Source organism: Malania oleifera, chromosome 3, assembly GCF_029873635.1.
Source record: "Malania oleifera isolate guangnan ecotype guangnan chromosome 3, ASM2987363v1, whole genome shotgun sequence".
Classification (NCBI taxonomy): Eukaryota; Viridiplantae; Streptophyta; class Magnoliopsida; order Santalales; family Ximeniaceae; genus Malania; species Malania oleifera.
Window position 1 is genome coordinate 22067771 of NC_080419.1, and position 15230 is coordinate 22083000.

General features: G+C 36.9%; 1 protein-coding gene across 2 annotated transcripts in view; it reads left to right on the forward strand.

Annotated features, from left to right (window-relative positions):
- The first annotated feature begins 1529 nt into the window (after positions 1-1529).
- Positions 1530-15230, forward strand: part of LOC131150888 (acyl-CoA-binding domain-containing protein 6) — a 27048-nt gene continuing 13347 nt past the window's right edge. The window contains exons 1-14 of one of the 2 annotated variants that reach the window (XM_058101946.1): positions 1530-2047; positions 2227-2330; positions 3078-3156; positions 3230-3385; positions 3481-3558; positions 3753-3857; positions 4905-4971; positions 5074-5135; positions 7661-7800; positions 7925-8051; positions 8192-8306; positions 9452-9540; positions 10835-10918; positions 11041-11391. In XM_058101946.1, the coding sequence (XP_057957929.1) occupies positions 2293-2330; positions 3078-3156; positions 3230-3385; positions 3481-3558; positions 3753-3857; positions 4905-4971; positions 5074-5135; positions 7661-7800; positions 7925-8051; positions 8192-8306; positions 9452-9540; positions 10835-10918; positions 11041-11391 (1491 nt within the window). In that variant the 5' untranslated portion in view covers positions 1530-2047; positions 2227-2292. Of the gene's footprint in view, positions 2048-2226; positions 2331-3077; positions 3157-3229; positions 3386-3480; positions 3559-3752; positions 3858-4904; positions 4972-5073; positions 5136-7660; positions 7801-7924; positions 8052-8191; positions 8307-9451; positions 9541-10834; positions 10919-11040; positions 11392-15230 lie in introns of those variants that run through there. The other variant, XM_058101947.1, reaches the window with a different exon arrangement.

Consider the following 15230-nt stretch of genomic DNA (forward strand, 5'->3'; position numbering starts at 1 on the left):
GTCGACGAGGCTCTGAAGGACTTCGTCGATGAACGTGACTCCTTCGTCAATGAACCCAGCTTATTACGGGTTTGGGTCTTTACAACCATGCAAATAACCATGTAAATCTTGTAGGACCATCCTGCGAGATTTGAATGCTATGCGTCACCACACCAGTTTCCCTAACCGTTTAAATCTCGCAGGATGGTCCTGCGAGGTTAATTTAAATTTTATGGGACCATCTTACGAGATTACGTAGGAATTTTTCCCCCAAACAAAGTAATATTTAATATTTTGTTCCTTTTGATTAATATTATCATTTTATTACAAAGATCAAATAAATATTTTACAAACCATTTTTGAATACCTCTTGTGATTTATATTGAGAAAAATTATTTGTTGAGATATTTGAAGTGTGCTTGTGATTTTATTTGTGCATTGTGATTGAAATCATTATTTAACACAAAAATCATATCATTTACACTCTCATGCATTGATTGCAATATTTGCATAAAATATTTGAGAGTAGACACTTATACTACACTGAGCTTATCAAAGCCTATCTTTTGGTAGTGCATTAATTATACTGTACGTATTGTAGTACATATTTGCTTAGTTGAGAAACACATTTGTTGTACACAAATTTTATTAAGAAATCTGTTATATTTCAGGCGTGGCCTGAGGGGGCGGTAATCCAGCCCAGAAGGATTGTGTAAGTTAATGTCAGTCCTGTGTTAATTGACCTGGTTGTAAAGGTTGAGGTCAGTTCTGTGCTAATTTACCTGATTGTTTAGGTACCGCTCCACCCATTAAGTGAGCCTATAGTGGTAATCCTTATACTTGTTAGTCAAGGCGGGGATGTAGGCACTTTGGCCGAACCTCGACAACATATCGTGTATATTATTTATTTTTTCCACACTTTACTTTACTGTACGTGTATGTTTATTTATTTATTTTTATTTTTTTTTGGAATACGCACTGGGTATCCACGCATCCGTTTTACGGTCCACGTGACTAATCCTGCGCCCCTTAAAGTTGACCCCACAACTCCAAAGGGAGGATAAATTCAAGAGTCCACGGGCGAAAACAAGCCCGAGAGGGTTTGAATACCTGATCTCGTGAAAGGCACTTCCATAACCCGCACTACCACTTGAACCACATCCTGGGAGTGTGTATGTTTATTTATTAATTGCATAGACTGATGATAAGTTGTGTAATACTGCTGTTAAACCAATTGACTTAGGTGATAATTTTTAAATTCTTAATTCACCCTCTATTGTGATTACATCAAAGTTAATATATCTTATTAAATAATAAAATTAAAATGGAAAAAAACCCTTCCAAACAGGCCCTTAGCATTTTGTCCCCTTCGGGTACGTCACGTGACTGATGGAGATTCCTTTTTGATCCCCACTCGCTCCAATTCCCAATATAAAAAAAGTTGGGCTCCTTTCCGCACGCAATGAATACTTTTGCTGCCCGCTGCCCGCTACCCGCTACCCGCTGCCCGCCCTTTCAGTTTTACCTGCCTCGATTCACTAGCCAGCGGCACTTACCACCCCACAAACGGTCGGCCGGCACTTTTAGTTTACCCCTTACACGGTGCACTCTCAGCAACCCCCCCCCCCCCCCCAGCGCAACTTAGAATCCGCCTCGCCATCAATCCAATCCGCTCTTCCCTAGTCTAACTAACCAACCACCGCACAAACAAACAAACAGAACGCTATCCTGCGCATCTCTGAAATACAGCTCACTCTCTCGCTCTTCCAAGGGGGACACTAGCATCACCAGGCTACGCCTATAAGAACTCCATCATTATTAAATTGCTCTCTCTCTCTCTCTCTCTCTCTCTCTCCCTCCAGCAAGCAAGTAAGCAGTCTCACTATCTCCAGCTCCCGTTCACAGAAAATCTCCACTGTAATCTCCATTACCTGTGCAATCATCGCTTGCAATCTCAGAGACCAAAGCTTTCAGAAGCTTCACGGTTTCGAACTTCGAAGGACTCGGTTCGTCTTAGAATCGCTAAAGAACCCTAGGTGAACTGACCTGAGGAAGTGCTCAAGTAAATGTATGCTCATAAGTATTGACTCTTCGCTGTTTTATTTTTGTTGTTTTCTTTTTCCCCGGAAGGTCTTGGAGTGGTTATTTGTTTTTTGTTCTACTTGCCAAATGTGGTGATGTGAGTGAGTTCGTTTTGGATTTTGTGATGATAATGTCATTGGTGTGGCTTCATTTGTGAAATGCTAGGGTTTTGTTATGTGGTGGTTGGGGTTGTGGTTGAGGTTTTAGCTGTTGAAGCTTTGACTTGAGAAAATGTTCGGGCTCTCGAGGAGGCGGATGAAGCTTGGGAGGTGAGTCTGTAATTATCGTGTTTTTGTTTTGAAATTTCAGCTTGTGGTCTGAAAGCGTTTATTTCCTGTAAAAATTTTGAAATTCTTTCTTTAGTGGAAAATTGAGTATACAAATTACAAACCAAAGAAAAAAGAAAAAAGGAGACAGAGTTCCTACTCTAGTTAGAGACCGTAGGTCGGTCGAATCAACTCCAATCATTTTATGTGGACCTTTTTGTCAAACATAATGCACGGCTCCTATTTGACGGCAAGACTATGCCCTGTGAATGAAAAAAATTGACTGCAACAATGTGCAAGTATACGGGCTTAGTCTTTTTGGCCGTCTGAGCTTGAATTGCTAGATCTTTTGTGAAAAAAGTGGATTGTGATTCATTGCAATCAACGATGCTGAAATATTGATGAGGTACATATTTGGTTGGCAAGAAAATGCTTCTGAAATGCTAAGGCCTTAGATACTTAAGAAGTGAAGTTAGTACCGCGAATAGCTAATAGCATTAGCATACCAGTATTTCTTAGACCCACCTTGAAGGCAGTCCTATTGAAATTAATATTCCTGGAAACGTTGTAGCTTGAAAAGATGGTAGAGGTAATGGAGAAGACTACTTATTTGGCTTTTTAAATTCTAGTGGAGAAAGAAGATAACTTGGAATTTTTTTATGACTCTAAGCCAACAAAGAGCTAGTTTCCACTATGTTACTGAGCAGTGCTTTTTTTTTTTTTTTTTTCTTTTGTACTGTTTTGCTTCAGGTTGAAAGTTCAGCTCTCGGACTCTGCTCAGGGAACTAAAAGTCCTATAAGACACCCCAAACGTAATAACAATTCCAATGTAAGGCTATCAACTTATTTTCTGTTAGTTTTCCAACACTAATTATGCATATTAAGCTCTTCAAGTGCCACAGGATGAAGTTGTGGCACCTGTGAGTAGTAGTTCTGATGAACTCAGCTGCCAGTGTTCATCTGCTGCCCCCGAACTGAACAAAAACTGTGCATCAGGGAACTCTGAGAATTGGATGGTGTTATCAATTGCTGGGGACAAGCCTACACCCCGTTTCAATGTAAAACATTCTTTAGTTTCAATGCTAAGCTAGCTTTCAATAACATGTTTCTGATATATTTTCCTATTCCCAAAACATTACACTTTTTCAAATAGCATGCAGCCGCTATTGTTGGGAACAAAATGGTGGTTGTTGGTGGTGAATCTGGAAATGGATTGTTAGAAGATGTACAGGTAAATGAAATTGAATATGAATTCTTGGTGAAACTAGAGCACAATTAACCATTACAAAATAACAAACATTATCACACAGTAATCCACTGTAGTATTCATATGATGATTTCTTTTTATTATTATTACTTTTTCAGTTTTGTTGTTTGTGTAATGAGTTTATGGCTGGTTTGCTGAAGCTTTGGTTTTGTTTTCAGGTGCTTGATTTTGACAGATTTTCCTGGACCACTGCTTCATCAAAACTTTATCTTTCTCCAACCAATCTGCCACTAAAAATCCCCGCATGCAAGGGTCATAATTTGGTATAACCTTGTATCTCATTGTTAGCAATATTGTACTGCATTATTTGTGCATTGTATCCTAGACTGCAATGCCAAATTAGAGTTGCTCTGTATTATATGAAATTAGGTGTTTGTCCTATACAGTGCTTTGGATACCCGCACATGTTTAAAATAAATATTTGAGGAAATTTAGTTTTTGGAAACTTTGCATTGCAGTTGCAATAAAAGAGAAAGTCAGTGAACAACATGCTGAAAATTTTTTGCTGCGATGGATGTGAGCCCCTTTGACAAGAAGTTTTGAAATCAATGTGAAATAGTGTACGTAAAAACCAGATACAAACAGTGTGGTTGATCTATTGAGAGGACTGATATTTTATGATGATCAAGAACAGTTTCCTCAAACTATAGGCACTTACAAAGTACAGAGTCATGCTCATGCACTCTTATGAACCAATGCATCTGAATGGAAGCCATTGCATTTTAGAGAATCTTGTGGAATTAAGATGCTGCACTGTGGTTGATATTGAGTGGATAGGTTTGTTATGTTGATAATTATTAGGTTCCTCTATCTCTTGACACTTGCAAGTATAGAATCTGCACTCTTATTATGCACTGCGTCTGAATGGAAACCATTGCACTTTAGAGGATGGAAAGCCTTGTGGAATAGACATTTTGTGCACTATAATTAGGAAGATAGGCATCCCTGGGCCCGAAGGCTTTCCGCTTTGCAAGGGTAGGGGAGCTTTGTCACAGTATTACACAGCCTTACCCCTTCTTTTAAGCAGAGGCTGTATTCTTGAACTCAAAAAACATGTGACCAATTGGTTATGAAGGAGCAACCTTACCGTTGATTGAAGGCCCACCCTCATAGTTAGGAAGATGCAGATAATTAATTGCTAGAGCAAAGAAATTAATAAAAGGGATTTCGGTGCCTTCAATAAAAAATAAAATAAAGGAAAAGGGCATGTGGATATTTCTTGATATTTGGTTAACTGATTTATTATTGTGTTTTGATGGTGGCATGTGAAGCTATTCTTTGAAAGCATTTTGTCTATTTTTCTTAACTAGGTTTCCTGGGGGCAGAAGGCACTCTTGATCGGAGGAAAAACGTATCCTGGAAGTGACAGAGTTTCAGGTTGGATTTCTATTTGTTCATTGTGGATTTAATGCGTAATTCCACTCTTTTTTCTCTATATATAATGTCAAGTTTTACCCATTCCCTTTTTGGCATCTCTAGTGTGGGCATTTGACACAGAAACAGAATGCTGGTCGCTTATGGAAGCTAAGGGAGACATACCGGTACTCTTTTTGACTAAAAGAAGTTTTAGAAGACCAAACATTTTGTTGCTTCTCATTTCCTTGATATATGATATGGAAATTATATTTCTGGGGATAATTATTTGAATTTTGGATATTTATAGTTATGTGTTGTAATTATGAAGAGTTTAGATTGTGCGAAAAGATACATTGTACTTGGAATTTGGACATGTGTGGCAGCTGCTGCTGCTCCCACTATTGCTTTCTAGTTATTACTATATTTATTACCAAACCTGATAATGAACATTTTGTTGCTTCTAATTACCCAGAAATATGATACAGAACTTATGCTTTTTGATGGGGATAAATATTTGAACATTCATAATTGTATATATGTGTGTTGTAATGATGAAGGGTTTAGATTTTGCTGAAGGATGAAATGGGATTGGAATTAGGATCACATGTGGCTCTTGCTGCTGCTGCTGCTCCTACTACTACCACTTTCTGCAACTACTATTTCTACTGTTACTGTTATTGAACCTGATAATTGTCATGTGGGTGATTTGTGTAGGTTTTGCTTTTTTTTTTTGTTAGTTTTGGTTCATTATCCTTAAATTCTTTTCTGCTTGTTGCACCATAATGCCTTTAAAATGCTTCTCTTTTTTATTGTCATTATTTTGTTTTATTATTGTAGTGTAAGCAATTATATTATTGGTGGAAACCAATTTGTCTGTTACAATTTGCAACTGAGCTAATTCTTTAGCAAAGGCTCTTGGCACATCTGGAATTTGAAAGAGATTAGGTATCTTTATATTTTCTTTGGATGTATTGTGGTTGAGTCTCCAGATAAGCTAATCAGAAAGCAAGTTTAGTGTCCAATAGTAGAGGGCTTTTCACCTTGCTTATTTGAGGGGCAGTAGTACCCTCCTTGATGTTTGGTGTGCAGAGGACTTTGGCCGTTTCAAAGATCTCTCACTCTTAGCTATATATATATATACATATACTGGTCGTGTGCATTCATTATCTTTTCTGGCAACAATTTTTTCAAATCTGTTCGTCTGAAAATCAAAGAGTCACATAGCATATACCTTGGCTTCGCAATATGGTTTTAAATAGTGGCTGTGACCGTTACATACAGTTTTTTGGGTATCTGATACCATTACGCACCGCTAAATAGGTGGGAAGAAAAATCACGAGCCAAAGCGGCTGTTATGGACTGCTACCATTACATAACAGCCGCTACAGCTGTTATGCAACTGCTACAGGACTACTACATTAAAAGGAATTTTCTATTTTTTACTTTTTCTCCTCATCTTTCTTTTATCCCCCTTCCATAAATTGTTTCTAGTAAGCTATGTGAAGGGGAAGAGAGGAGATTATGAGGATGTAATGATACAAAATTATTTTTTTTAATGTTCACAATAGATGCATTAATTAACAATTATGAAAATTTTATTTTAAAAAATATTTTGGGAGTATTAGTAATTTGAATTTTCTTTTCTATATTTTTCAACTAAAACCTTATTTTTCTTTTTTAGTTTTCTTGTTCAAGTTGTTTGTACTTTATCTATTCAGTGATAAATTTATGATTATATCTTATAATTTTAAAACTTAGTTATAGTTGTGCAATATAACTTGTTATCTGAATTTATTATATTTTTATTACTTTAACAAATAAAATAAAGGAAAATTATAATTTTTGTTTTATTGGTATGTTTTATGCTGCCTAATAGGTCAGTGAAGTGTGTAATAAATTTTGTCTATTAATTAATTTATCAAACATATGATTAGTGAAAAAATGAAAAAGTATATATATATATATATATATATATATAATTTTTTTGTCAATATAGGTTTGAAAAAAAAATGTAGAATTTGTTGTTCTTGTTAAACTATGTTAGTAAGTTCAACTAAAGAACCCAAAATACACTAAAGTTTGGTTCACGAATGGATATACCTTGAAATAAGATGGATTATCGTAAAAATTTTGAGAATGCAAGGAATGGCTATTCTTTGTGTGTTCCTTATTATTTCATTTAACTTGTAATAAGAAAGGGATAAACATTCTAATGGCGAAATTTGGGAATAGTTATTCCTTGTCTAGTCCTTGTTTTAGACTCATAAAAAGTTTCACATTGTTATTTGTTTTATGGTATCAATATAATTTTTTGTGTAACTAATTGTAACTAATCATTATAACTAATCTATTCCATGGAATAGACATTCAACGAGACAAATGTAGGGTAAAAACTCTTTATAAGAAGAGTTAAGAGCTTAAAACATGCAAAAATATCAATAAACATAAGATTGTGTGTGTTTGAAAAAAATTCAAGACTGTTACACCCGCTTCTTGTCATGTAACATCCACTACTCTTGCTTCATGCTACACCTGTTACCGTTATGTTATGCTACCCATTCCTGCTTCATTTCTTTCTTATCTTTTTGTGGTTGTGGTGCTTCTCATGTAGCCACTGTATATGCCTATACAAAATAGTCATTGTATATGAATTCCTAGTGTATTATTACATGGAAATAAAACAGTTTTACTAAAAAAATCTGCATCAAAGGTTGCCCGCAGCGGTCACAGCATTGTTAAGGCAAGTTCCGTCTTAATTCTATTTGGGGGTGAAGATTCTAAAAGGAGAAAGCTGAATGACCTACATATGTTTGATCTAAAGTCTTTGACGTGGCTCCCTCTTCATTGCACGTGAGTGGACCTTGGTGTACTGTATTCATATTCTTACTATTTTTTGCTATTTGTTTCTTTGTTATTTGTCATATTTGTTTACTTAGAGATGATTAAATGAGGATCTTTTGTTAACTATGTAAAGAGGACCGGGACCATCACCAAGATCCAACCATGTGGCAGCTCTTTATGATGATAGAATTCTTCTCATTTTTGGAGGAACATCCAAGTCTAAGACATTGAATGACTTGTACTCTCTTGATTTTGAGACGGTGTGTAAAATAAATCCCTTTTGACTTTTCAAGTAAATATTACAGTGTTACTGTATATTGCGGTCAAATGGTTACCTTTTTTACAGATGCAAAATTACATTTTCTTTAGCTGCAATTTTTGAGATGTGCATTTATCTCAGATGGTATGGTCACGACTTAAACCCCGTGGGTTCCATCCATCCCCAAGAGCTGGTTGTTGTGGAGTTTTATGCGGAACTAAATGGTATATCGTTGGAGGCGGGAGCAGGAAAAAACGTAAAGTGTTCATTGCTAATAACTTCTGCTTGAACTTCTATAACCTGTTTCTTCATGTTGCAAATTTGAAAGAGCACGCGTTTCTATTGTTGTTATGAACTGTTCATCTCATGTTGCAACTCTCTGTGAGGTCACAAGCGCTAGTTGATTAATCCCCTTTGTTGTGATGGGTTCATGCCATATGAGATTTGCTAAGTCACAATAAGTGACTTATTGATCCTTTTTTTCTGATCTTCATTCAGCATGAGTATGTTATTTCAGGTTATCTGAAATCCTGATTTGGGAGTTCTTTTATTATATATAATTACTATATACACACACATGATGATGCCCAAAATATTCGCCTTCATTATATCTCATTTGAAATTTGGAATCGGGCAGGTCTGGAAACACACTTGTAAGCTTTAACTGTACATTAATACCCTAAAATAAAATTTAATACATACTAGCAGTAGAGTATGTTATTTCAGGTTATCTGAAATCCTGATTTGGGAGTTCTTTTATTATATATAATTAATATATACACACACATGATGATGCCCAAAATATTCGCCTTCATTATATCTCATTTGAAATTTGGAATCGGGCAGGTCTGGAAACACACTTGTAAGCTTTAACTGTACATTAATACCCTAAAATAAAATTTAATACATACTAGCAGTAGAAAGGAAAACTAATAGACTGCCCCTGGGAATTTAAGATGATGCCCCCATGGGTGGGATGGGAATGGTTCCCCATATTTTGGGGGGATCTTTGTTCCTAGGGAATGTGTGATTAATACCGAGTCATTTTCCAGCCCCAAAAGATGTGGAATGGCATGCCATAGACATCTTCATTACTGGGAATCTTGGAAGAGTCCGTGAACCAAATGAAATACCAACCCATGGAATAAATATGTTGATTGAAGATGACTATTGAAAAGCCGCTTAATTTGAAGGTGGTTAATACCATGGGGGGAAAAACGCAGCCTTGAGATTAAGTCTTGATTTGAATTTTGCATTATTCATGCTCCAATTAAAAGGATTGAGACATATAATAATTAGTAAGATCCCTACTATGCTTAACATCTGAATTTGCATTGAGAATTTCACTGACTGACAATGTTTATTAATTTATATGCTCTCTCTCTCTCTCTCTCTCTCCAGGACATGCAGAGACCTTGATTTTTGATGTGTTAAAAGTTGATTGGACTGTAGCTATTGCATCTTCTCCATCTTCTATCATTGCCAACAAGGTGAGTTCTGCCATTGCTCTGTGAGTTTTGCCCTTGCTTTGTTACATGTGGTCAGCTATCAGAGCAGCTTTTCTACTTCCAATATTATTATTTGAACTTCATTCATTTCGATGTCAAGCCAGATTCTTTCTCTGCTAAAATATCCATGTGACACACTCCCTTATTTAGGGGAAGGAATGGTGGTTCTCCTGCTATCTCTGAATGGGACTGCAGCCAAAACAAAGGCCTAGATTAAATATCAAGTCTTTTATAGTCAGCTTTTAGATTTTCATATTAATGGGACATGTCTTTGTAGAAACAATCAATGATGTCAAACACTATGTGGCAATGAAAAATTCCATACTTTCAACTTCAAGTCTTCAATATTAATGGTCTTGGTTCATCAATCACAAGATCAATTAGCTAATTTGCTTACCCTTTTCTATTACCTGTCGACTTTAAAGTAAACTAATTAGCTAATTAGCTAATCTGTGTTGACTGGAAGGGGAGCAGTTAACAGCTTCTTATATATTTTGATTTTTAAAGTCTGAAGTCCCATTTTCTTTCATATTTTCATAGCTCCAACCTCTAGGCACACACCTGCTATTTATTCATCAAATACATGTAAAACTCACACACATGCCCACACAAGGCAGGCGCCCATCCTTATCAACCCTATCAGCTTAATTGTTTTTTAAAACATTTGAGATTGTAGTTAAGGTACCACTAATTCTGGTGTGAATTTGAAATTGTTGTAGGGTAAACACTCTGATCTGTGAAGAATGACACGACAAATCAGTTTGAGAAATGATGAGTTAATCTGAGGATCTAGTAGAATTTATCCGACACACCCACTTCACCCAATTTAAGAATTCTAACACTATCTGTTTGAGTTACAGCTATGAGAGGGGGAATACCAATGGTGCAGATATAAAGTTTTAGGTCATTGTTGGTTTGTTCTACAGAATGGTTTTAACTGGCTTTTGTTGGGTCTCTCTGTCTATGTGTGGTTTTGTTGTTGAAGTGGATGGCAATCAACTCCCTCCACAATTGCTTGCTTAAGAAGGGTCTCAAACAATACGATTGTCAACCTGACTTGGCTGTCCATTTAGAATATAAAGTATAAGATGCAAATTTAGGATTTCACCATCCATTTTTGTGCTGCTCAATGTATTGGTTCATCAGATTTTTAATTTATGTATCAAGTTGAACATTTTCACTGTTGTCATGAAGCTTCTTTTCCCACTGCTATGTGTGCACTTTTTGCTTCATATATTTCTCTTGGCATGTTTTCTCAAGGACATCTGTTCTGCAGGGATTTAGCCTTGTGCTGGTGCAGCACAAGGAAAAGGATTTCCTTGTTGCATTTGGGGGAACCAAGAAGGAGCCATCAAATCAGGTTGAAAATGGAAATTGAGTTTTTTCCCCCTTCTCTAAAGGCGTCAGCTTATATAGTACATTTTAAAATCATCAATGGTATCTATTAAATCATGAATCTTGTTTTATGGTTTGTTATTACAGGTTGAAGTACTGACAATGGAAAAAAATGATTCGAACATGGGTCGGCAATTAAATTCAAATAGAGGCCAAGGACTTCTGCTTTCTGAAAATCACTCGTCATCTAGAGGGTTGGTTTCTCAACTAAATACTGGTGCCTCCCAAGGTCCAGCTACTTCGGTGGCCAGACAAAATCTAGCATCTGCAATTGAACAACATGGTTCTGGTAGGAAATCTTTGTCAGAGTCCTTGCTTGTCAATCGAAATCCCATTTCTGGAAATGTCTCACTCTGCAAGCAATTTCACATTGAGGAAGAACACAACACAACTGTCAAGTTGGCAAAGAGTTTAGAAGATGAAAGTTCTCCATTGCAGGTGAATTATAGAAACAAGTATCTGTTTAACTGTCTGATCTAGTTTTGGGTGTTCATGTTATATTTGTCCAAAAACTAGGGGTAAGCGTTTTGTAAGTTTAATTTTGCACAGGTTTTTTTTATAAGAAGTTTTAAGTTCATTTCTGCTTTAGTGCCTAGGTCTTTTTTAGATTGCTTTCAACTGTGTTAGGGCCATGGTCTTGAATAATGGTCATGAGTAGCGTCACATTAACAATCAAGGGGGGCGAGAAGTGGGACTAGAAGTTGTTATACAGCGGGAAGCGGCCTTAGTGGCTGTGAATTTTTTTTTCCAAGCATGCTCAACCATGTCTATATTGAAGAGCATGGCTTTTAAATTGTGATCGTTTCATAAATATCAACCATTAGTTACGAAAAAATTGCCCGTAGTAACTGCATCGGTCCCCATGCTCAACTCCAGCTTACTTCAGCATAGACCTACCAATAGCTTAAAAAACATGATTTTGAGCTTTAAATTGAATTAAACAAGAGTGGTGTTCACACGCCCCAATCTCTTTCAATGTGCGGCAAAAAAACATGGTTTTGAGCTTGAAAATTTAATCCAAACAAGAGTGAGGTGTTTGCACATCCCTGTTCAATCAACACAACTCTCAATCTTTCACTTCTTGCTATTATAGGTTGCTTCTAAGGCCACCTCAAAAGTAAGAAATTGAAGTGCTGTGATTTTTTTTTTTTTTCATTTGATTTTCTTTTTTATTTTCTAGTTTTTTGTTTCTGTTTTTTTTTTTGGATTAATATTGTATTATTTTAAATTCTTTACAATAATTAATTTGTAATTCTTAATAATATTATTTGTTTTTAACTATATTTTATAATTAATAACGAGGGTATATTTAGCTTGGATTATCCGGGATTGAGAATATGGCCGCCAAATTAATTTTAGAACACGCATGGTAATCTTGCATCACATGTATTTGAATTCCTTGGGAATTCAAGATTATCCCAAAACTCATAAAGTCAAAAACCACCTCTCAATGGAACAAAATTGACAAGACAGAAATGTCCTTACCATTCTCCTTTCCAAGACATAATTGCCCATTACGTTTTTATTACACTGATTGTTATTTATTACTATTAACTATAATTGTTAATTATTATTAAAAACTAGGGAGAAAGCCAAAGTCCTCCCTTGAGGCTTCAAAAATCCCATAAGCCTCACATGAAATTTGATTATTAGGACACTTATACCCCTAAAAAAGTTTGTCTATTTGCCAAATATAAGGAGAGGCCTGTGTCTTTTTGGTAAAACCTTAAGGGAGGTCTTTGAAAATTTTGAAATCTCTAGGGAGGTTCCTTGGATTTTTGAAACCCTAGGGGGAGGTCCATGTCTTTTTGCCAACCTTAGGGTGAGGTCAGTGTTTTTTATCCTATAAACTATTATTGCTGTTTGGTGGTGGTGGTGGTGGTGGTTGTTATTTGTTCATGGGTGGGGGATTCAAACTCTTTTGTTTTTTCTTCATTTGTATCAACTTTCTTCCTTTCATAATGGTGCTGTCTCTTCTTTTTTGATTTCTAACAGGGAGAACTTTTCTTGGGATTTCCATTTCCATAGAGCTTTTAATGATAAAGAGGCGGTAGAACTTGCATCATTGATGAGAGGATTGGAGGGTTATTATCCTTCCAATAGGGGGGATGGTGGGAAGTGGTGTTGGAATCTTTGGGAGATTTCTCTTGCAAATCTTTCTTTTGAGTTTTTTATCTGGGAGAATTTCTCTTTTTCTTTCTATCATAGTTTTTGGAAGGCTAAAGTTTTCTCTAAAATTAAAGCTTTTATTTGATTGGTTGTTTTTAATAGAGTTATTAAAGATTGATATACATTGTTGGTCCACAAAAAGGAGATCCCTTTTGACATCACCTTCCCTCTCTCTCGCTTGAGCAGCCCTCTTCTTGTCCTCTCGCCGTAAGCCCTAGCTTGAACCCCCCCCCCCCCCCATGCACATTGGGCCATCTTCATTGATTATTTCCTTGACCTTTCTCTTTGCTTTTTGGTACTCGCCAGCTTTCTCTTAGTCAAAGTTGCCTTCTTTGTTCTTTTGGTGCTCGCTTGCTTCCTCCTGTTCTAAGCTGCCCTTTGTGTCAGGCTCTAGTTCACAAACTTTGTTTTTTGGTGACTGCAAGCTCCTCCAATGTGGAGCTGGCCTCTAGTTATTTGTTGGAAGGCCTTTTTCTCTCGTAGACCTCACACTCTCTTGAAGGCTTTGTTTGTTTGTTTGTTGAGTACCTTGACGAGATGCCAAAAGTTATGGGGGAAGTGTATTGTGGTGGTTGAAAGGAAGTCTTTCGACCTGTTCATTGAAGGGGAGAAGTTTTTATTTCCTACGAATCACGAAATGTCACAAGGGAAGAAGGATCTCCATCTTCCTAGAGATGGAAGAATTTAGATGGTTCCTTGTATCTTGGGAGGAATTTTGGGCTTTGAAAAAACCCATACCCCAGGCAACTTGGTTTTCTCATCAAACAAGGAACAAGGATAAAACCCTCACTTCTCAATTGCGGTTGAACAAATTTGGGAGCTACCTTGCGTTTATGGAGACTAGCAGTGGTGGTTGGCGAACCCTTGCATTTTTGGAGAGTTACGAATCCAAGGGATAGGTGAGGGTCACTTCCTCGGTAGTCGAGTTGGGTCACCGTCTTTTTCCTCCCAGAAAGGAAGGTTCAACTTCTTTGGTTGTTTAGCAGGTGGAGAAGAAGCCTACTACATCGTAAGTGGATCTGAATCCATTCCTCAACAGATCAAATTCCTTGTGCCTTTGCCCTCATTGTGGAAAGCCTTTGAGTCTATTGCTGAGTGGCAGCTTGACACCCAACTCATAGGTGGAGAAGACGAGTAATCTTATGCGATCCTTTTCAAGTGTTTTAGGGGAGAATAGCAGTGCTATAGACGGTTCTTTTGATTCCCCTAAGCAGGATAAAGGCATGCCCAATGCATTGGTCTTGTTTGAGGATGTCAGAGTGGGCCTTAACTTGGGCTTTGGAGCTATAAATATGGGGGTTCTTTTTGGCCTCACAATCTCACTTGATTACTCAAGTCCAAACCCAACTCTTTTTCTCCCTTTAAGCTACATGACGTTCCTTACCAAGCTGCCAAAAAGTTAGTTCACTTTAGGAAGGCTGTCCCCCTTCAAGATCTCTCCTCACAAGCAACTGAAACTCAAGAGGCTGTTTTGAAGAAAGAATCCCCTAAATGTCAAATTGATGCTTAAAGATTACCTCTTATTCCAGACCAGTCCCTAGCATCGTCTATGACACTTTGTGTGTTAATCCCAACTTTGAGGATTTGATTGATAGACCAACCCAATTTTGATACTTTGAATGACGGACTTAGACAACACTCAATTCATGAATTAGGTATCTGTTTGGGTTTTGTGGAAGTTGAAATCGGTAAGAAAAACCATAGGCATGTTCTTTGAAGAGCTTGATGACAAAGCCTTACAATTGTTTGAGGAAATTGAAAGAAAGGAAAAGAGAGGAGATGGGAAGTAATTACAAAAAAATTGTTGAGCATTATCAGAAAGTTGGATACCAATAGGGCATTAAAGCTTTTAGAATGCACAGTGAACCATGGAAAAACAAGAGAATGCTAAAAAATGGTAGAGGCATGCAGTGGTCGGAGCCCTTTTGTTAAATCATGAAGTGGTCGGAGCCCTTGTGTTGATTCGGCCCTATCAGCATCAGGGAACACTTCAATATCTTTCCTTGTGTTTTTCCTAAAGTACAAGCCTTTACTTGGTGTCATTTTAAGGTACCTCAGTATCTAGTTGATAGCTTCCATTTGTTCTTCAGTTGGATCATTCATGAACT